The sequence below is a fragment of the Cyrtonyx montezumae genome, unplaced genomic scaffold, assembly GCF_038088225.1.
Source record: "Cyrtonyx montezumae isolate F1298 unplaced genomic scaffold, pur_monq_1.0 scaffold_18, whole genome shotgun sequence".
Lineage (NCBI taxonomy): Eukaryota > Metazoa > Chordata > Aves > Galliformes > Odontophoridae > Cyrtonyx > Cyrtonyx montezumae.
The window spans coordinates 9,091,425-9,114,078 of record NW_027071914.1 but is presented as its reverse complement, the minus strand read 5'-3'; the positions used below and the strand labels follow the sequence as shown (position 1 = coordinate 9,114,078).

The window sequence follows — 22,654 nt, the reverse complement described above, 5'->3', positions numbered from 1 at the left end:
ACACAGCTATTCTTCACAGTGCAGTGAGAGAGCTTCTGTTCCCAAGACAGCTAACAAAGCTCAGCAGACTACAGCTTCCAAAATAATCTAAAGCTTGTTAGAGATTTTGCAGATACCTTGCAAACAGAAGGCTTGACCAGCAGCCTGCCAACCTGTTCCAATCCCACATCATGCTGCTAATAAGTCTTGCAGGAATCAGAGCTGCAGGAAGGTCTCCAGAGCAGCTGGATGGCCAGGAGCTCACCGTGCATTGCTACAGCTGGTGCAGACACCCTCCTCTCCTTCAGGGAGATTTTCTGATTTTTTTTCAGAAGTTTTAATTATAAAAACTCTGATGTGAGCCCAGTGCAATATAAGAGATGGTTCAGTCAGCAAACTGGGGGTGACCCTGCACTCCTGCTTGCACAGTCCTTGGCAATGCTGTGAAACACCATGTGACAGCCACATGAGAAACACAGAAAATGAGCAGTGGTGAGCTAAGGCCTGGATGTTGGCTTTGCCATTTCTTCCACTGCCTTTGTATGTCATCCTGGCAAGGTGTCAGAAGCTGCAGCGTTAATGTATGAGCAGAGCTGCACCCTCACTGTTCGCATGGATGTCTGATCTGAACACATTCAGCTGAAAATCTGCTTCTCTGCGAGTCTGTGCTCATATATCCTCCTGCTTTAACCACGGGTAGGATCGGAAATAGTATCTGTGTGACAGTTCTGAACAGATGGAAAATATGAGTGTCAATGTCTCAATTATTAAGCTTCTGTGTTTTCCCAGAGCTTGCTGCCATGCTCTGAAGAGCTAAGTACATGCAGTAAGCCTCTTGCCTGGGCTTCCAGGTTGGGGTTTGAGTTCTTAGCTCTGCAGAGCACTGCTGAGAGCAGCCGAGCTGGTGTAGCAGTGTTTTCTCTTTACGCTCTTAACTCTTTCCCAAACTTCTGACATGAAGGCATCCCCAAACAAATGTCTCTTGCTCATCTACCACTGTTTTTATGTACTGCCAGAGGGCATGCTGTGGGCCACCGCCAAAATAAAACATTAATTGCAAGGAGGTGTTTTCAATGCCAAAGCTACAATGTAAAAAAATAGAACAAACGCTTGGTTGTGGAAATGCAGTCTCTGGGTCTTCCATCCATGCAGCTGCAGGTGGCTCTAGGGGCACATGCTCACAAAGAGGAGGATATCATCCTATAATCTGGTTGTATCTGGTGTTTAGGTGCTAAGAAGTTGTCTGTATTACTGGATTTTCCAGATCAGTGTAGCTCCATCGTCCTTGGTGCACATTCATGACAAACCCAGATGATGTCAGTGAAACTCCTCTTGACTTTAAAGTTAGGTGTGTGCTTAACTGGGGGCTACACTGGGAAAACATCCATAAACATGAAAAAAAAATCAAAGATGTGTTGCTCCAAATGGCTGAGGAATGTTTAGAATAAATCTCAGGAACATATGGTCTCTGCACACTGGTTTCTTTTCTTCTTGCTAATATGTTTCTGGTTGCCCATTTATCTTATAATTAACAAACCCAGTGGGATCAATCATTGTTTCCAGCAGCTCCGTGTATAGCTCGCCTGGAACCACAGCACAGTACAGCATATATCAGCTAGTTCCCATAGTCTGGCAGACAGAAAAAAGATCTCTGCAACGTAAAGTTGTTCCCAGCATCTTGGCTTGTTGTAACCTCTCAGTTGCCCACGTTGCACCTCACGGGGCTGCTGGACCTGGTTTGGCTCCACCACTCAGCCTCTGCCATGGGGATATTGATTATTTATGCCCTAGCTGACTTAAAAGAGAGAAAAGAAATGTTCCCAGGAATGGGGCTGAGGTCCAGGTCATGGTTGGTTCATACAGTGATTCTCCTTCAGGAAATGAAGGATTTGAATCTGTTATCCCTAAGGGAAGTGCTTAATCACAAGCTTAATCCTATGCAAGCTTACATGGTTGGGTGGATTTTTGGACTAAGGAGACAAGCAGGTGGGAGGAATGAAAAAAATAAAAAAAGTAAAGTAGCCCAATAGGAAAGAAAAGAAAGCAAAGGAGAAACTAAAATAACACATAGACATGAAATACAGAGCTGAAATCAATATCAGAAGAAATAAAGGAAAAAAAATTTAGATGTTAAACTGGGAGTTGGAAAGGGAGAATTCAGAAGTAGCTGATGGAAAATTTGAGCAATGCAAACCCCAAATAAACATAGTCTTCCAAAAGGTTTGGAAATGAAAAGCAAAACCCCTATCCACCTTTATTAAGAATGAGTTAATATTCCAGTGATAAAAAATGACTTGTAGTCTGCAGCAACAGGACAGGATAGACAACTGGAAATGTTTATTAGTACTATTGTTATTATTAAGAGTAGCTGTTTTGGAGGCAGCCCTAACAAACAAGATGTACTATTTTCCTTTCCCCTTCCTGCTCTCTTGTAAGATGACCACGCACATTGTCAGAACTCCAGTCCCATCCTTTGCACCACGTCACAATGCCAGCTGGGTATTTGCAGCAGCAGCAGGGAGGTGAGGGTGCTCAGTGCTTCTCAATGCTGCATTCAGAGGGAGCCATGCAGACTCTCTTCTGCTCCTGTCTGTGCAGCCCTTGCCCAGCAGACTCAAGATGGATGTTAGAAATGCAGGCTGAGATCTGGAAAGCGTGTGCTATAATGTGCTGCTGTGATCTGGGCTAGAGCTGCAAAGTGGACATCACATGTGCAAAACCAAAGATAGTAATGGAATTCTTACACTGTGTTGTAAAAATGCATTTCTATGGTATCCTGTTCCATGGGGAGGTGGAAGGTGCATGGGTCGGATGTTCAGGGCTGTGCAAAGGAAGCAGGGAGAGAAGAGCTGCCTTTGTCCCTGCTGACTGCAGGGAACGCAGGAGGGAGAGAGACATTCATCCTGGATAATAAAGTGCCTTATTACAGTCTGAGATTTATTCTGCTCCATCAGACACCTTGCTGTTCAGTGATGCAGGTGAACTGCTGAACTTGAAGACTCAAATCCTCACCCCTCAAGTGCACCTGTTGTTGATGCTGATTTGTAAGCCATGATGCCAGGAGGAGTCACTGAACTCAGGAGGAAGGTATACTCAAATCCTTTGCCATTCCCTGCCCTGCTGGGTCTCCTCAGTACATATGGGGTTTCTCTCCTTGGGTGAACATAAAAACTCAAAAGGCAGCCATGGAATAAGGAGCATTCTCACAAGAGATCTTTCCAGAGCAGACTCCACTCTCCCATCTCAGAGTACAGCAAAGGCAAACTCCCACACAGCCTCTTTGCCCCAGGGAAGGAATACAGAAGGACAAAGGAAGGTGTTCCTCTAAACCTTTTCAGTCCACAGCCAAGAATTTAATTACATGCCATTTTTGCGTGTAGCACATACCTTGCTCCCTCAGGGGATTGCTGTTTTTTTCATTGTTGAAAATAATCCCTATCAGCTTGTTTGGATGGCTCAGCCCCTCGGCTGGCCTACATGCCTTATTGCTTCTGCCAAGATACTGTTCTAAAATTCACAGTTTCATGGCAGTCTACTCCTGATGATACAGTTGATTTTGCTCAGTGAACAACATCAATGAGAACATCAGGACGTACTAACAGAGAAGTGTCAGATGGCTTGCACTGCCACTGGATGATGTTTTTCCTAGAGGACATGCGCTGTGAAGATTATGTTCTCCATGCAAAATAGAAGGTCATGTCCGGGGACCTCTCCCTTCCAGTTCTGGGGCACTGGAGTCATCCTTCCACAGCTGCTAAGAAATAGCATCTCGTGACCATCTGCCAACAGCACAGTGTGCTGGTCTCAGCTCGACAGGATGGATGTGTAATGCCAGCGATCTCAGTAAAGATGTGCAGTTAGTCTTTGTCATGAGGGAACATCTGAGAGATATTCAGTGGTATCTCATGGGCTGGAATAACAGGAATGGCATTGCAGGGCAGGTCTAGCATCGCTTGAGACAAAGAAGACATAATGGCTTACAGACAGGAAGAACATCACCATTCCAACTTGGGTTTCAGGGTTTGCTGTAACGTGGGTAAACAATGGGATACAACAAGAGACACTATCTGTTGGCCAGGGACCACGTGTGACCTTTGCATTGTCACAGCAGCTTGGAGAAGAAGATATTCAGTTTGCTTCATAACTGCTGAAGTACCCTTCACAAGTGGTTAATGCATTCCACCAGCACACGAAAGAGTAATTGGGTAGCCTCTTTTTTAAGCTGTATGTAACCAACCATATCAAGTTTATCACTAAATGTCACAGTTTATCATAATCTAATCACCAGAGAGCAAGAAAAATGAGCATACTTGTCTCCATCAATAAACAAGTGATTATTCAGACAATAACTGGGTTTATTTTCTTTATTTCCATAATGTTTGAAGTCTTATGAAGATGCTCTGGAGAAAAGATTATTTATGTTGGCATCCGGACAGTAGAGTGGTAGGAGGTTTAGAAAAGCAATAGAGAGAGATGTTCAGCTAGGAATGATCCTAAAAGACTTAATGATTTTCATTCTGCAGAAGGAAATTGGGACAACAGATTATTTGTCAGATTAAAAATGCACTGCTTGTTCCATCTTGTAGCATGCAGGCACGATGCACAATAGCACTGAGCACTGGAAAGCCAATAACAATGAAAGAACCAGCATTCCTGCTTCATTTTTTATTTTGAAGTTCTCCTGCCAATTGGCCCTTCTTCCATGTCCCATTTTCAGAAGTTACATAGCATCAGATGCTGACATGATACCACTCCACTGACAACAGTAGGAACTGTTTTGATCAGCATCAGCAAGATAAAAAATAGAAACAAAATCTGGCCCCGAGTCTCCACTGTGTTCTAACACGAAGAAAGTTACAGCTTGTCCCTAGGGGGATGACAAAGTGCATCTCTGATGGCTGAGCAAATCTAATGGCACATGACACCTGCGCACCCACGCATGCCAGGAGACAGGTGTGTGCTGTAGTATGTCATGCAAACAGATGTCCTCAGCAAAGGCACTGGGTTATCTGAGCCTCATATGAGAAAATAGAGATGTCAGGAAAGGAAAACAATTTCCTCCGTGATACATTTGCCCTTGCAGCTATTCCTCACGCCTCCAGACTTGAGAGTGAGCATCTGATGGCCGCTCCAGCAGAGGCACTGCTTCTGGGGCTGCGAGGAGGAAGCGTCTGAGGGAGAGCAGCAAAATGGTTTTGTGACTTAAAAAGCAATCCATCGGCCTGAATGAGTGATAAGAGATAAGAACTTTTTTCTCCTCACCCAAGTAGAAAGGTCATTGTCAGCAGACTGGGGGAGCTCTGCCCGGGTTTTGGCCACTGAAGCCCAATGGGTGCCTGCAGCACAGACCTGATTAATGTCCTCCCTGCAGTGAGCTGCAGTTTTGAGAGCATCTCCCCCTAATCTCCTTGGAAACACGAGGAGATCCCAAGAGACAGGATTTTCTCTGTGAGCACCTCACCTACCCAGGAGTGCATTCAGGATGATAGGCTGAAATCCTGGAGCAAGCACCCAGGAGATCTTCACTTATTCTCCTTTTCCTCAGCTTTCAAAGCTGACACATCCCTTTAGATGTCAGTTTCCCAATCTGACTGATGGGGAAGAGCCAAAATGCCTTTTCTCTGTCCCTGCTGTTTTATCATATTACACATGCATGAAGTACTTAGCAACAATAAATCTGGATCTTTTCAGTGTTGTGATGTAAACAAGAAGTCAGCTCCATATATTTCCTCCTAGGTTTACCAGGGACCTTCTGTGATCCTATGGTCAACCTGGTTTAACCTGGTTTGATCAAGGGCTTGTGCTGGAAACTGTTTGGGGACATCAGTCCCTGTAAAAGGGTTAAATGAGAATTAAGGAAAATTGAAATCTGTGGCTTGATGAGGACTGGCACATCGTGACTTGGGTCTATAGCTGCTAGAGATTTCCTATGAAAAAGTCTTTTAACCCCTTTAAAACTACTGTCTTAGAGCTTCATTTGACCTGACATTTCTCTAGTATGTCACTGCAAAATATCATCTGAACAGCTGCTGGCAGTTCATGGCATACTGGTGACATAAATGCTGCTTTTTGGAGCAGGCACTCAGGATGATTTCACATTTCCAGCAGCCCCACTGTTGGGAAGAAGGGAGGGGCACATGGTGAAAGCAGGAGCTCCCAAAGCAGTGGGCAGGAGGCACAGGACAAGGTGATGAAGGTGACTGGGGTGCAGTAGGTGCCATTTCTGGGAAGTGAGTTGAATTCCAGTCTTAGTGGGAAATTGTTGATCCTCTCATGTGCATGAGAAATGTGTAGTGCCCCTACTGCCTATTGCTGCTGGGATGCTGCTTTGTCTGCACAGTGGAGGACATCACCTCAGCTGCACAGAGCACCACAGCATCCCTACACTCATGGATGTGATTTAAAAAAAAAGAAGAAAAGAAAGATCCCTCTTAGAAAAATCACTCATAGGTTAATAAGATTTTGTATAGTGGAAAAAATAGAAACTCAGAGCTGGTACGTGAGAAACTCTAAACCCATTTATTTCTGTTTTCTCCCTCTTCTTATTTTAATGCACCACAGTTGGATTAGCCCTGGCAGAATTTATAGCCCTCTGGTCTATTGGCTTCTCTGAGCCTTTAATGTCCCAAGTGGTCCTATGATCTGTTAATTACCTTATTGCATACAAAGCTCTGTAGGGCTATTTCTCTACAAGAACTATTTGTCAGGATCAAATTAGTTCTGGGGACCTCTCTGTGTGTGATGTGGAGTGTCCTCAGCTCCTCACGGGGAGCGTAAGGTCCTCTGCTTGTAGCAGGAGGCACTCAGCCCTTTGCAGGATGAGACAGCATGTGAAGTAAATGTTCAAAGTGGCGATTCAATAAATCCACACTCTTGTCATTAACCATCCTGAAAGTTGCAGGGGAACGGTGTACATTTTTCATTTTGCAATCCAAGTACCATGCTGAATTTTGATGTTCCCTCTCTTTGTAAGGAAGGTTCTGCTGTTTGGCTCTGAAAGCTGAGCAGCCAACACCAACTGATCCGAGGCACTATGAGGTCATTGCACTTCTTTCTAACTCTGAGAAACTGTCACGAGCAAGGGGAGACTTTGAATGAATTCTATTTTGGTAATGGACAGCAGAATTCAAAGGCAGTAGGTGAAAAAGCATTGCAGCAAATATTTCTGGGAGATCTGAGCTTTCCCCTTTACACAGTATGTTTCATTCCTGCTTAGCAGAAACACCTGTTGATTAGAGGCATTTGCTGTCCCATTCCCTGAATGTTACAGACAGTTAATGGCATTTTTCTGCTTCTCCAAGTAGCAAAGATCCCATGGCTGAAGGATGCAAGCCCAGGCTGCAGGTCCAGCATCCATCACTGCACAGCTGACACATCCAAACTGGAACATATCCTGCAAGAAAAACACCATTCCAGGCAGATGAGTACAACCAGGCATTAGGACATGTTGCTGTTTCATGAACTCAGCAGTGTCCTGTAAGCCAGGAGACGTTTTGTGAGCTATTGTTTCTGCATGACCCTGGGCCTGCCCTCTCTCATGGCCTTATGTCCCTTTCCCTTTGCTAAAGTGTGTCTGTTGGACATGGCTGGACCTGTCTCTTGCTGTGGGGTGCCTTGCTGTGTGAAGTAGCCGATGGGATGCTCCTATGGTTGCCACAGTGACAGTGTCTTCTGGGTGCTCCTGATGGCTTTAGAAAGCTCAGTGTCTGCAGGCTCTCCATTAACATCACCGCACTGCTGCATTGCTTCAGCTCTCTTTTCTGTCTCATTTGTGTAGGGGAAATTCATAAACTTCCTCCTCTTGAGGGCTGCTCCTTAGGTGAAGCTGGCACTGTATCCTCCATCCTGAGCATCCTTCTCCCCACTCCCTTCCATAAAAGAGGCTCAGGGCCCCGTGCTCCATCCTCAGCTCCCCCAGCCCAGCTGACATCTGCAGTAGTCCCAGCTCCTCGTCTGGATTAGGAATCTGTTTCAGGACTGGATTAATCCATTTCATCTTAGGCACTGGGGTCAGAATGCACTATGCGGTTTAGCTGAGCCTGAAAGAGGATGCTTTTTAAAAGCTATGGTATTTAGGCCATGGAGGAAAAAAAAATATTAAAAAAAGAAAGAAAAAAAAGCCTATAAATCAGAGAGAAAAGGGAATAAGAAATAGGAATCAAGCAGAGCTATCATTTCTTCGTATGTCTTATCCTTCAGCAAGCTGTCCCTGGCTTACATTTGGGCTGGACAGCTCATTTTGCCTGTTTTCACATTGTCTTCTTTTTGGGTGTGGGCTGGGGATATTGCAAAGGAGGAGTAGGGCCAGTTTTCTGCATCCTTAAATAAGCATCATTTTTAGCCGTGTAGCAGTGCCGAACTGTGCCCCTCATGAGTGGATCTCATTCATACTGTCCCTGGCAAGCAGCAGTCTTTACCAATCATAATAATTAGGCTAACTAGGTTTCCAGAGATATATCCAACAGATCAGCTTCTTAAAGCTGTGCAAATTGGCTCTTGCTGCCTGCAGATGGGGAAATGCAATGCCCACGTCACTTCTGACCACCTTACCCAAGGCAACTGGGTCAGATCAACCTGCTCCGATGGGGCCCTTCCCTCTCCACGTTGTCTCCTTGCCATAACACATCACTCCTAGTGCTATTACCATAGTGATGGGCTGATCAGGAGCTAAATTATGCCAGGAATAGATATGAGTAGGATTTTTTCTTAACTTTTCTTGTGGGAAATAACCACTGCAGCAGTGTTCATAATAGCAGTATCTGTACAAAGTTAAAAACGAGATTCAGTGCTGCTACATGCAAAGAAAGAGCTTTTAATTCCTAAAAATAAGGCCTGTTTTGAACTTCTTACAATAGTGAATCTGGAATTACGGGGCTGATGTGATTTTTATGGATAAAGCAGCAGACATGTTCCTTGTAATTTCTAAAATATATAGGAAGAATATTGACATGAAGCAACTCCACCAACTCTCTGTGCAGCTCCAGTGCTCCACCACTGCACTGTGAAGAAGTTCCCACACATATTTGTGCAGAACTTCCTATGCTTCAGTTGGTGACCATTTCCCCTTGTCCTACTGCCACACACTGCTGAGAAGAGTCTGGCCTCATCCCTTTGCCTCCTGCACCTTAGATATTTATAGATATTAAGACCACTGAGTACAATAAAATGAAGTATTAAAGAAGGGTGTTGGGGTGCTAGTTAAACTCTTATGTCTATCTTCACATTTAAAGCATAAACAAGGGAAGAAACATTTACATAACATTCAAATACAATTATAAACTGGACAGAAAAAGCAAAAGTATTAAGAGGAAATCAGGGGTGTACAAAGACACAGTTGTGAAGTTATACAGAGACATTTGTATATGTATATGTATAAGCTGTATAAAGCAAGTTTTATTCTGATGAGAAGGTTAGGAGAAAGGATGTGTCTCAGAATAGGAGCATATAATGAAAGCAAGCAATGTAAGAGATCAGCAGTAGACTGACTGATTCTCTAGGACCACAGCAAAATGAGTACATTGTAACTGAGACAGAATTAGACAATGTCAAGAAATTCATAATTAAAGATGAAAAAAAAAAAAGAAAAGAAAAAGAAATCCAATCTGGTGATGGTCATCTTTGAAAAGACCAAGTTGGAAAAGAATGTAGTAAATGAGAGTCTTGTCAAGCTGGTTTAAAAGGAAGAGCTACAAGCATAGTCATGTCTGCACCAATATGCAAAAGAAAAGATAAAAGTAGAAAGACGCAATACTAAATATGCAGCCATGCTGCAGGGTATATTGGTTGTATTACAGGAGGATGTACTAGGGGAGCCAGAGGTGGGTATGAAGCACAGTGTGACAACAGCAGCAAGACTGAGCACTGGAAGCTCTGCTGGTGTGAGATATGCGTTCCACTGTGAGCCTGACAAAATGATGGGGAATAAGAAGATAAGAATAATGGAATTTCTTGTTCGTTGCTTTTCTCAAAATGTTTCCTAAAGGTCTGGCAAGGCCAGCATAACCATACAGTATGATCATCTTCACTGTGGGCTTTGCCACTCAGTGCATGTGTTTCATCGGGAACAGAAATATATATCTATGTAAAACTACAGCCATAAACGTAAATTGGTAAGAATTGTAAAAACAGATAAGTGTAAAAATAATGCCACTTATTCACACGTCTGTGATGTCCAGAAGCTGAGTCTAAGGAGCCCTTCTGAGAGCTGTACTGCTGGCAGTGTCAGTAATTTGGAGGAAAGTATTTGAAAGGATCCATGCCCTTGTGCACCCTGTAAGTCAGTGGCTGATGGTGACCATATCCTTGTTATTATGTCACGGTAGTGTCATGGTAGTGTCAAACTGGAAAGAAGGGAATGTCAGGACTAGCATCACTGGAGGATCTCTCATCTCAAACATGTTTCCACACTGCACATTTACAGTCATTCCCCTTGCTCCCAGCCCAGCAATTAGACTTGTGCTTCAATATCTCGAAACTCCTTGCTCAGCAGTTTGTATTTTGCTGGCTGGTACAATTTACTGCAGCCTTTTCACATTTAGCAGCCCATGCAGGTGTATGAAATTCTGATTTGTAAACAAAAGTGCAGTGATGGTGCATCCTTTGCTTGGTATAAATCCCAGCAGAGTGCTTTGGGGGTCAGGGCTTCGCATTACACACTCGTTTTTGAGAGGGACTCTATCAAATGATAGATGTGCTTGTATAAAAATGGCAGGCTCTGGTTGCAAGCTGGGTTGATAAATAGGCATCCTGTATACTCTAAAGAGTACGTCACCCTGCCTTACAGTCATTGAAAGCCAGAGCTAGGACCACAGAGGTCTTGATTCTTCCTAGCAATGGGAATCCTTCCTGTGCTCCTGCAGCCATGCAGGATGCCTACTTATTCACCTATAGCAAAGCTCAACGGGCTGACAGTGGATGCCATGGGGCATAACTGCAAAGGACACCAGTCTGAAGGCACAGGAAGCCTCCTGCAGTGTTGCTTAGCAGTGCAAATAGCTTTTAATATCCTGTGTATTAATCTGATTAAGAGCTAGGGGACATTAACACTGATGAGGTCTGCATGGCAGAGCTGGCTGCAACAAGGGTGACAACAACAAAGTCATTCTCTCATTCCTAAGCCCCCTACCTGGGGTGCAAGTGCTAACATTCCCCATAGAAGGAAAGAGGGAAATGGTCGGGTGGAAAGGAGAGTGAAACAGCTTGCCCAGAGAGGTTCTGGATGCCCTCACCCTGGACGTGCTCAAGGCCAGGCAGGATGGGGCTTCAAGCAACCTGGCCTAATGGCAGTTGTTCCTGACTACAGCAGGGAGGTTGGAACTAGATGATCTTAAAGGTCCCTTCCAACCCAAACCGTTTTATGATTCTAAAGTCAGTTTGAGACTCCCTGTGGTCATAGCAAGCAGACCAAGTGCAGAGGAAAATGTTGTGCGCCAGGCTCTGTCAGCACTCCTTTAACTACACCATACCCCTGGAGTGCCTGAGATGTAATCTTAAACATTAATGCAATTAAGGTGGGATAAAAGTGTTTACTCGAGTGCCTCGTGTTGATTTTTTGACAAAATATAGGTGCCGAGAGTGAAAAATAAAATAATGAATAGCTGAAATAGTTGCTCTTTATTTCAACGCCTCCCTAAATTAAATCATTTCTTTTCAGTATGCTTAGCTCCTGAGTAGGAAAATTGCTGAAAATGGACAGGACTATTAAAGAGAGTTATAGCTGGCATAAACAGACCATTGAGAAGAGAAATGGAAAAACAGATCTTATTGCAGCTCCACAAAACAGCTGCCCGGGTTTACATCATAATTTCCAAAACCTGCAGGTGACTGCAGGAATACAGACAGGTAGAAAATCAGAGGTGTGAGCTATTAAAAAGCAGGCGTACGGAGCCTCCGTTAACATAGTGTGGGCCCTCAGCACCTTTAGGATATATAGATAACTGTGAGTTCAGCTAGACAGGTTTGAAAGTAGTAAAAAGATAAAACAAAAAGCTGTCTCATTACAATTTGGGAATGGCTGTGAGATAATTGCCAGCAAACATGGCAGAGTTTCTTAAAGAAAATCATCATTTCATTGGTTATTGGTTCACCAGTTGTCTCCCCACTAAAACTACTCCACGTGATCCTGTCTGAGCAGAGGAGATGCACACCAGTCCAGGGGCTCAGGGGATCCCACCCCAGCAAGCTGCTGCCAGCGGGGCTTTGCCTTTCAGAAGGGAAATTCCCTGGGAACTGTCAGCCTGAATTCAGATCAGGGAGCAGCCTGAAGCTGGCTGATGGGTTGTGTAAGGATGGGCATCAGAAATCCCAGGGCATCAGCATGTCCCTCCTTCCCGCACACCTCAGCAGTCAGCACCCACCCAATTCCCATTATGGCAATTTGGAGGGGAGGTTACTTTGGGGTACGTTTGATAGCCTCGGCACACTTCATTTTCCAGGGGATCTGGCAGTTACATGCTCTTATTTCTCCATCGAGCCATTTGTCAGTAGGTGCTTGTGCTCACTCTGTGTTATATAGCATCAGGTCCTTTTTATAGTACAGAGCCATTACATCGATAATTAATCCAAAAATGTCTACGTGTCTGCTGTTATCTCAGAGGTGCAAGCAGTGAGCCATTAGCACACTTCTCCAGTCGTCTCACAGCAGTGATGGAACTCCTTTAAACTTCAGTGACTGCTTCCAGCAACACTTCACAGTCAGGGTGAGATTATAGCCAATGTTTTAGTTTTTCAATGTGCTTTTCTGATTATGTAATCTACCTTTGTTTTTGTGGCCAGTGGTGGCATTCCCAGTCCAAGTAGACTCGATCGCGGGCTGACAGGTAAGTCACAGAGTCACAGAAACATTAAGGTTGGAAAAGACCTCTGAGATCACATAGTCCAACCATCTTCCAACACTACTGTGTCCTTCAGTGCCACATCTCAGTTCTTGAACACCTCCAAGGATGGTGACTGCACCACCTCCCTGGGCAGCCCGTTCCAGCACCTCACCACTATATTGGAGTTGTTATTCTTCCTAATATCCAATCTGAACCTCCTCTGACACAACTTGAGGCCAGTCCCTATCACTGTTACTGGGATCAGAGGCTGATCCTCACATCACCACAACCTCCTTTCAGTGCCTTGTAGACAGTGATAAGGTCTCCCCTGAGCTTCCTCCAAAGGTGAGACATACTTCAGCTTCGTACTGAAAGCAGGGAGTGAAGGGGCTCCAGCCCTCACCAAACATCTGAACTAAAGCAGTTTTGAGGAGGGGACAGCACAAAAGTGACTTCTGCTGAGGCCTACAAAGGTGTACTATACAGAGAGAGAAAAGTAACGAGGGAAAAACAGAGGCAGCACATCATGTCAATGACAATACTCTTCTTCCTACACAGAATCCAACGATTTTCAGACAGTCCAAAGAAATGAAATGGAAATTTAATTTATTTCACAGTCCAACCACACCAGCTAGCTTTCTCTCATCTTCCTGCCCAGGGATGCAAACCACATGGCCAAAGGCAGCCGGACCACCAGCACTGCTGGCACAGCTCAGGTGCCCCTTCCTCACTTGCAGATGGCGCAGGTCACGTTTCAGTCCCTGTCTCCCTGTCCAGCTGTGGCTTCCAGCTCCACTGCCTGGCACAGAGCTCAGCAGTTTGCTACCCATCCATGCAGAGGGAGCACTTTCTGCAGGCAGAGGCCAGGAACAGAGGGCTGGAAGCAGCCTGCACTCACAGATGCTCCCAACCGAGCCCCCAGACCAAGGATCCCGCTGGGCTGAGCACCTGGGCTGTGTCCATGCACAGGGCTGTGCATGCTCTGCTCTATGGAGTTGCTAGCACCACTTCCAGCGTGCAAACCATAGAGACATGTAGCTCCACACTCCCCTGCTACAGTTATTCTCCTTCTCTTTCTATCCCCCAAACTTCCCCCACTCTGTTGTGTTTCTCTGTCTGGTGTGAAATTTAAAGGGCTCCCTCAGGAGCCCTTATATTATCTGTGGTGCATAGAGGCAGATTTCAGTGCTCTCTGATGAGGTTGTAATTCAAATTCCTGGAACAGGCCACTTTCCAGTGCAGGGCTATGAGTTCTGCTTGTATGGTGTGATAGCAGGGAGCCAGTTTGGGGATTTGAGGCTGAATTTGGTGCCTTTCTTTCAGAGACTTTAAAGGCAAGGAGGGGAAAATCTCTTCAGTGAACCACACGATGCGTGGCTGGGCCATGCTGCTCAGTGGTGATGCAGAAACTTGTGTGCAGCCCCACATTTCCTTCCATATGGGTCCAGCATGCTGTGGGACCAGCAACACTTCCCAGCCCCTGCAACACCAAAACCAGCAGCAAGGCTCTGTGAATCCTGCATGCAGCACATGGCTAATAAAGACTTCTCTCACTCAGTCTTGGACATAAAGGCTTAAGTAACCTGAGGAACAAGCAGGAAGTCAATAGGCACTGGAAGTACAGAGGAGCTGCCAAGTGCTCCTGACTTCCAGCTGGGAGATGAAAAGCTGCCGTGAGCTTCTGATGTTCTTTGAAGGACTTTTCTCTGAGCACAGCTCAGGCACAGCTCCTGCCTGCTGCTGCTTTTTGGGGCAGCATGCGTGGCCTAGCTGCTCACTGGGGTTGGCTACACCCACCCTGCAGCCCCCATCCCCAGGACACCCCAGCAGCACTGCCAGGGCCCTAAGCTGTCCCCAAGGCTGTCCCATGTCCTGGCTCTGCCCTGTGTGCTGCTGGAAGGATCCCTGCTGGTGCAGGGATGTAGCGTTCTGGAGGCAGATGTGGAAAACATCCCAATGGACATATGCACTAGTCAAAAGAAGGCACCCTAGGGGAAATACACTACCTATTTCACCCTATGGTTTATGCAAAAGCTTAGGAAAAAAAAGATGTGTGATCTAACCTAATGGAGAACTACACTGTTTCTTCTCCAGGTTACTCAGCGCTTCCTAAAAACTTGTGACCCCTTAATTCCCTGTTACTTCCCACAGGCACCCAGAGGTGCAAACACAAAGCTCACAGTAATGCCTTCCAGTGCTTCAGTCCTCTGCATGTGGTTCACCAACGTGAGCACACCAAAGCCCAGCACAGGTTACCTGACACACAGTGCCCCCGTGGGGACCATCCCATCATCCTGCACTTCTTCATTCAGCATTTCTTGGGCCAGGTGGAATGAATATTTACCATGTGTTGATCTTTCGTTTTTAAAACCCATTTGTTTTCTAACTTTCTTCACACCTGAATCAAGGTGGTCTGTGGGCTGAGTTACTTCAATTCTTGATGCTTAAAACATCATCAGGCTGCAACACCAAAGAAATAGGTCGGTGTGTGTCTCATCCAGTGTCATCCATTTATTCGTTTTAATGAATGAGAACTAACTCTTGCAGATAACTGATCCGTGAGTTTCAATTGGGCAGAATATTAGCCAGTGCTGGTGGGGTGGTAAGCAAGATCAGTCCTGGATACTCTTTGCTTCCTGAGCTGACATCTCAGTCCATTGTTTGCCCATGGACAGAACACCTGAACTCAGGTGCCCAGGGCTCACAGTGCCTGCTGAGCTTATTTTCTCCTTTTGGTATTTAGTATGGGTGCAAAATACCGATCTAGCTTAGGGCCTCCAGGTCTCCCTCTGTGGTGCATAGATGGGGCCCAAAGGAGAGTATAGGGCCCATTTTGTAAAGAGTGATGGCATTTCAGTAGCAGTAAGTCCCCCTTGATTCAGAATTAGTTCTGGCAGGTGTATTATGTCTGTAAGTATGTTCCTTAAAGAGGTACTAATAGTACCACCAGGAGATATTTCCTTGAAGACACACTTACATTTTAGCAGAGTTTCGTCTTCTTCCTTGCACAGGGAAATTTGTGGGGAGTGCTGTGTGTACACAGCTATTCAGCAAGGCAGACCTGTGCAGGCAGATGTGTCTATGCCATATATACATGCATCTGCAGAGGTGCCAGCCTGGCTATGCCCCTCTGAACTCCCTCCAAACACAGCAGCCCATCCTTAAGTCCATCTCCTGTCAGTCTCTGATGGTGAGCTCAGACCTTCCCAGTCCTGCTGCATTTTTAATGGGCCTCATAATAACATACTGCAGAAGCAACCAGTGATACCTACTAAAAGTCAGCTGGTGCAGGGACCTGGATGTTTTATTTCCTTCCTCCCTCCCTACTCTCCTACCCTTTCTTGTTGTCCATCAGGTTATTAATGTGGGCCTATGCAAAAAAGCAACAGCTTTCCCACCTGACACATGCCAAAATATTACTGGAAATAAAAGGGCTGTAGAGGGGGCCAGGTGTCCCTTCTTTACAGGCAGTCACTGCAGTGCCTTACAGACTGAGCACGGCAGGAGAAAGGCAGCAAAACCACTGTGCTCAATGAGAAGCAGAATGGGTTTTTCTGCCCTTCTTTGTGTATTTAAAGTGACAAGCCTCACTTTTTTAAAACAAAACATTCGTAGTCAGCTTTTCAAAGTGAGGTCAAGAAGCAGAAGTAAGCAGATAACGGGATGTGCTGTGAGCTGGGTGACAGCTCTGCACACACAGACTGCTGTCATCTGCAGGACCTGAAGACTTCAAAGTGTTAATCACTCTTCTTAAGGTCTCAATGATTATGCCAGCATATCAAAACTATCAGCTAGTATTTGGAAGATTAGTTTTTTCATATACCCCTTCTCCATCTTCTCTTCTCTTCTCTTCTCTTCTCTTCTCTTCTCTTCTCTTCTCTTCTCTTCTCTTCTCTTCTCTTCTCTTCTCTTCTCTTCTCTTCTCTTCTCTTCTCTTCTCTTCTCTTCTCTTCTCTTCTCTTCTCTTCTCTTCTCTTCTCTTCTCTTCTCTTCTCTTCTCTTCTCTTCTCTTCTCTTCTCTTCTCTTCTCTTCTCTACTCCACATCCCCAAGACAATTTCAACAATTCCTTTACTTCTTTGTGATGAGGGTAGGTTTTTTGTTTTTTTTTTAGTGAGCCAAAAGTCCATAACTCACAGTGTAATTCTGCTCGCTGCTATTAAAATAGCCACATCTTCCCAGTGGATTAAGCTGTTTTGCTCACCAGACTAGCCAGTCCGGACCACTGCCAAATGCTATATTTACATTTCCAAACTAGAATCTGTTTCTAATACATTTTTATAGGGAGTTTTGACCCCTTATATTTATTGTTAATGAGCTTTCATCTCTATAATAGGCTTTCATCCCAAAGGATGCTGAAAAGTAATTGTAATAACCTGGCATACAAAATATGCACAGAAATCAATTTACCCACCATTGAAATGTAGCCACAACTGGAGGGGCTGAAAGCAAGCGACCGCTCAGCAGAAACCTGTGTTTGTTTGAATGGCTGTGAGAGCTAATTACCTGCTTTGGCTGTTGGCCAGCTGATCAGGGTTCACCCATAGGCCTGCAAAGCAGCTCACTGAGAGGTTTCAGTGACTGTGAGAACTCAGGAGCTTAGGTTTTCAGGTTGTCTGAAGGCCACCAGTAGCTGTGCACTCGTCCAGCAAAGCAAAGGTGTTGGTGAAGACCCCAGCACCAGTACAAGCAGAGACTTGGTGCCACCAGAGCTCCCAACCCATGTCTGGAAACTGCTGGCATCATTGCTGAGCATTGTGCCTGTTGCTGCAGCAGGCAGCACCTCCTGTGGGTTGGTACCATGCTGTGCACAACTGCACTTGGTGCTGTGCAAGTAGAGATGAGAAGTAAGTATGCCCTGCAGCAGCCTAAGAAGGTTTTCACGAGGCTGAAGCACATTCAAAATGGAAGCTCAGGACCTACTGGGGGAAAGCGAGGCTTGTTGTGACTTCACTCCCTATGTAGCATGAGCACTGCTCTTCTTAATCTCAAGGACTGAGAAGTGTTGGATGCTCCTTGGCCAAGGGCAAACACTGGCCTACAAAAGTCACACCAATAGAGAAGGGCAGTGGAGGGGTAAATAATGCCATCATCAACCCCAATATCCATGGGGACACTTTGGCATTGGATTCATCTGTAACTCCGCTGCTCACAAGTGTAGATATCATATTACTGGCTCAGTTTTCATCATTTTTGTTGCTGCTCCCACTCTGTGCTACCAGTAAGGGACCGTGCAGGTTGTCTTTTCCCACCCCTTATCCCTGTGCCCATGGGGTGCAGTGTGGAGGGGATGTGCAGTCACAGCATCTGGCTTCTGCTTTGGTCATGGGCAATGCCACCACATCAGAGCAGAGCAGGGCAGCAGCCGTGCCAACGATCTGTGTAACTTGCTGCTAAGAGGCTTTTCCACTTCCTCTCGCTCGGCTTTTAGCAGCCATAGTCTGCCTACTGCGGGACAAAAGCCTCTTCAGGACTGATCCTGCTCAGCCCTGACGAGCGCTTTAAGCATAATGCCACTGCATTTGTTGCCTTCCTGTACTTCAGCTTGCCATAGATTACTATCCATGATGGAGCAACCTAGAATTCATTGACTGACATTTCAGCCACCCTCCCAGGTAAAGTAATATTCTTAATCAAAAGGAGTTTTACATTTGTTGCCTCCAAAAAAGCACCAGCCCTTCTCAGAAGGGGACCTGAGACACCCTCACAGTCACCGAGTGCCCCCAGTGGGATCCCAGTATGCCCTGATACTGCACAGCCTTTTCAAAAAAGCACATGGGGCAAAAGATACAGCAGGAAAGAGCTTCCACTGCCCTGTCCTCGCCCGTGAGTCGTCCTCCTGGCCTATTTTACAGGAACTGGAAATCTATTAGAGCAATAGCTTAATCCGGTTTGACTGTAATAATTAGGGTGCTCAAAAAAGACCCTGACTAATCGTATAAAATGTGATTGTAGGCAGTTCAGTGCATGACCCTTACACTTATCACTTGAGGTATTATTACAAACCAGAAACAGCTGGCAAACGTGGAGAAGGATAAAGGGGGAAAAAATGCACATGCGAAGGAATGCGGACTGCTCCTCTTCTGATGTTGTCACGAGGCACTGCCAGCACTTTGGGCTGTCTGTCCACGCAGATCCAGAGCACAAAGTCCTCTGTGTGCCCCTGGATTGACATCTGTGTTTTCAGGAGGGGTCATCACCAGCCAGCAGGGTCCTGCATCAGCCCCTCTCTTTCTGACATTGCTTTTCCAGGCAGTCCAAGGGGATTGGCATTTCTGATGCAGTGATTCCCCTCGAGTGTGCTGCAGTCAGCAGATGTTCACAGCAACAATGGGCAGCTTTTCCAAAACAAGGTGATCTGTATTAGTCAAGCAGGATATAGCGCTTCAGGGTCATTAGGATAAAATAGAAAAGTCATGCTTATTTCCATGCTGGTAGCAGTCCCTTTTTCTCTTGGTGTTGATCTTTCTCAGGCTCAAACAGTCACAATTTCTTCCTCCCCCTCCTAAGCCTCGGCTGAGTGCAGCTGAGTTCCCATCATGGCATTCCTGCACCTTTACTCATTCCGTACCTTTTCCACATGTTCTGCCAGTAACAGCATGGGATGGCTGCCTGCTCAGGATGCCCTCACCCCTCCAGGTGAGCTCATTCACGTGCTGATACTTCTCGTTCATCCCTTCCTACAACTTCAGATGGAACAAAGAGTCTCGAACCCATCTCTTATTTGGAGGCGAAATCAACTCTTCCAGTCCCAGTGACTCAAATACATATTTGGTGGAGAATTCAATGGTTGTCAATCAAACAAAAAAATAAAAAGAATAGGAGTCTCCCATGGGCCAGAAACAGCCAGCCCAAAGGGACTGCTGGCATAGACAGTCACAGATGAAGAAGCAGGAGATGACTTTGTCACCACACACACGTTGGAGGAGCACAGGGAAGGCTCACTTTAGTCAGCTCCATGAAAAGCTGAGATGGAGCTCCCACCCAGGCCATAACTTGTGAAAACACGACTCTGTAGAACCAGTCAGGAGCTGCAGACTTCACAGATAACAGCCAGGATGAGACTGCAGTGTCACCAATATGCTACTGCAATCACCACAGAAAACATGCGATCAACCCTGAAGGAGGCTTTCGAAGACTAAAATAAGATATGCTACAACTTCAATATAGCCTCTCCCTGTTACTGAGTTTAAAATATGTTGTTGTTATTGGAAGCTCTACAGCAGCTTGTACAAGAACCATAATAACAACATTTGCAGTAATGGAACTTTCAGCTGGAGTTGGGTTGTTTGCTTTCTTTTGCTCTCCCATGAGTCTTCCTTGGGTCTTTTTTTTTCCTCCACCCTGCTTCATACAGATTTTGATCTTTCCTTTATTAAATAGAAATAGCTATCCCCACTGACTCACTTATCTAATAATAACTAGACCCTTTCAATTCAAATGAGTTATTAAAGTAAATATATGGTTAGGGTATTACTGGGAGAGTGGCAGTAGAAATACCGTGGCCAAATTATCCAGTGACTCAATTCTGCAAAGCGCACTGAAGCCATTTAATACATTTCACAAGTACTCAGTAGTGACCTCTAACACCAGAGTGGTTTCTCTCCTACAGTAGCAATTCAATTTCACAACTCGAATACGCTTTCTTTTTATTTATTTATTTATTTTTTTAAGGAAAGGTTTTTATAAATCATGCTTCAGCCTTTGGGACTGAGCCAATTTAATGCCAGGGTATCATTCCATTTCAAAGACTTGAAGGATTTGAAGAAACACAATCTGCTTTCTGAACAATGTGAGATGAATAAGTTGTGGTTTCATTAGAAACTAAGCTGTGGAGTTTACATTCAGAGCTCAACTCTCCCAAAGTTTAGCAGTGGCTCTTGGCTTGGCAGCAGCATTTCTCTGCAGTGCCCTTCTTGCAGCAGCTCTCCTTCCTGAGCCTGCTGCAGCAGGAGAGGACACATGCCCCGGGAGCAGATGGCAAAGGACACAGTGCTGCCAGCCAAAGTTTCTAGCAGCCATTGGCCTTAAAATAGCAGGGGAAAGGAAGTCCCTCTGTAAAGTTAAGAATCACCAGCTTTAGTCCTTATTTTCAGCTGTTTTATCATTGTGTTTGAGAGGATGCTGGAGAAAAGACTGATGTTGCTCTAAGCCTAGATTCTGTCCCAGATCCATCCTGACTCTGAGGCTGTCAGAACCCGCTCAGGTCTTTTCTCAAGGTCACAGGATAGGTCTGTAGAGAATCAATTTGCAACCATTGTGTTTCTGTCCCACCATCTCTGCTGCCCTGCAGCAAGTGCTGACATCCTGGCAGGAATAGCACATAATAGCACATGATGATGCAGGCTAAAGAGAGGTATTTTTGCCTAGTTTCCATGTCAAAACACTGGGGAAAAGAAAAATAGGCCTCTGATAGAGTAATGGGTTCAGCCTCATTCTGCAGATCCATACATGCACCCATCACCATCCCCACCACCACCTCCCAACATGTCACCAAAGAAACCTGCCCAAGCACAGAGACACTCAGTCACATCTAGCTTTATTTTAATCCCGTCAGAAAAGTTCAAGAATTACACCAAAAAATACTTCAGTCTCTGCTACCTACTGACAAAAAATACACCACAAAATTATAAACTGTTCAGTGGTTTGCTGGAGTTTGGATTTTTGGCGGAGGGAGTGGTTTGTACATTGTGAGTGAGAAATGAATTTACAGATGGAAGGAGAAGGGAGGATAGGAAATCAGACAGTGGCATTTGGCACTACATTTTTAGCTACACTATACAGTTATTTGTCATGATGCCTGTTAGGACTGAGGAGTTCTGCCCTCATTTACACCCTCTAGTGTCTATGTATGTGAAATGGAGGACAAAACTGCCCGATGCGGGGGAAGAAGGGGTCAGTTCCTAATTTCCATCCCAGTCTAGCCACAAATATGAAAAAAGCAGCCTTAGTATGATGTAAACCTCGCCCTCCGTGTGCACTCTGCTCCTGCTGCTCCTGTTCAGGTGTGTGTGCAGGTTTTTTTGCACCCGTGTATGTCTGAGGGAGGAGGGGATAACAGCAAATGCACACTGATACTGGATTCAGTATATCCCCCCTTTGGCAAGCTAAACAACACTGCAGTGTCCTTCTGGCAGGTTCTCTCTACCCTGCCTCTCTAAAAGGGTTTCAGTTATTCTTCAACTGCATGTTAAGCCTGTGTCACAGCTTTCCTGCAGTGGTAACATTTTGCAGGATTCCCTTTGCTGCTTTTATCCTTTCTGGCTGTTGATCTACTTTGCTTTTTTTGTTTTTTAATTTCTTTTTCTAACAAATAGTTAAGCAATGATTTAAAAATATTTTTACATCATAAGGTACAGTCAACATCAAACATGCCTTTGTACAAGAGCTCGACTCGGTTACAAATCAACGAGAACAATGCACAAAAAGAAATATCCATTAAGATGACTCCCACACTTGGGTCTCATTTATTCCCATCGTGCTGTTAGCACAGCACCCACTCTCAATTAGAGCAATGCAGTATAGACATGGTGTTGTCCCCCCACCCTCCCACTTTGCCCATCACCGCTCGTTAACTTTAATGACCTTCTGTTTTGGCAGCCTTGGGTTCATGGTTTACTGACCCTGAGGACAGCCAGGGCGATACAGCCCGGGAGCTGGTCTGCTTGGCCATGCTGTAGTGGCTGATGACGGTGTAGAACCTGCCCCGGGAGTTGGAATCCTGTGCAGAGTAGTAGGCATCCAGGGAGGCCGGGATGCACCGCTTATGCTGGAAAGAGGGAGAAAGCAAGAGAAGTAAAGAAGGGTCCCATCAGCCTTAGGCTCTCCTTCTAGAAGTCTTACTAGGTGCTTGCGTAGACT

General features: G+C 45.3%; 2 protein-coding genes across 2 annotated transcripts in view; both read right to left on the bottom strand.

The window, feature by feature from the left end:
- Nucleotides 1–22,654, bottom strand: part of CREBRF (CREB3 regulatory factor) — a 515,923-nt gene that overhangs the window by 136,047 nt on the left and 357,222 nt on the right. The window lies entirely within an intron of this gene.
- Nucleotides 21,888–22,654, bottom strand: part of NSG2 (neuronal vesicle trafficking associated 2) — a 34,814-nt gene continuing 34,047 nt past the window's right edge. The window contains exon 5 of the mRNA XM_065734567.1: nucleotides 21,888–22,562. Within this exon, the coding sequence (XP_065590639.1) occupies nucleotides 22,371–22,562 (192 nt within the window). The 3' untranslated portion in view covers nucleotides 21,888–22,370. The remainder of the gene's footprint in view (nucleotides 22,563–22,654) is intronic.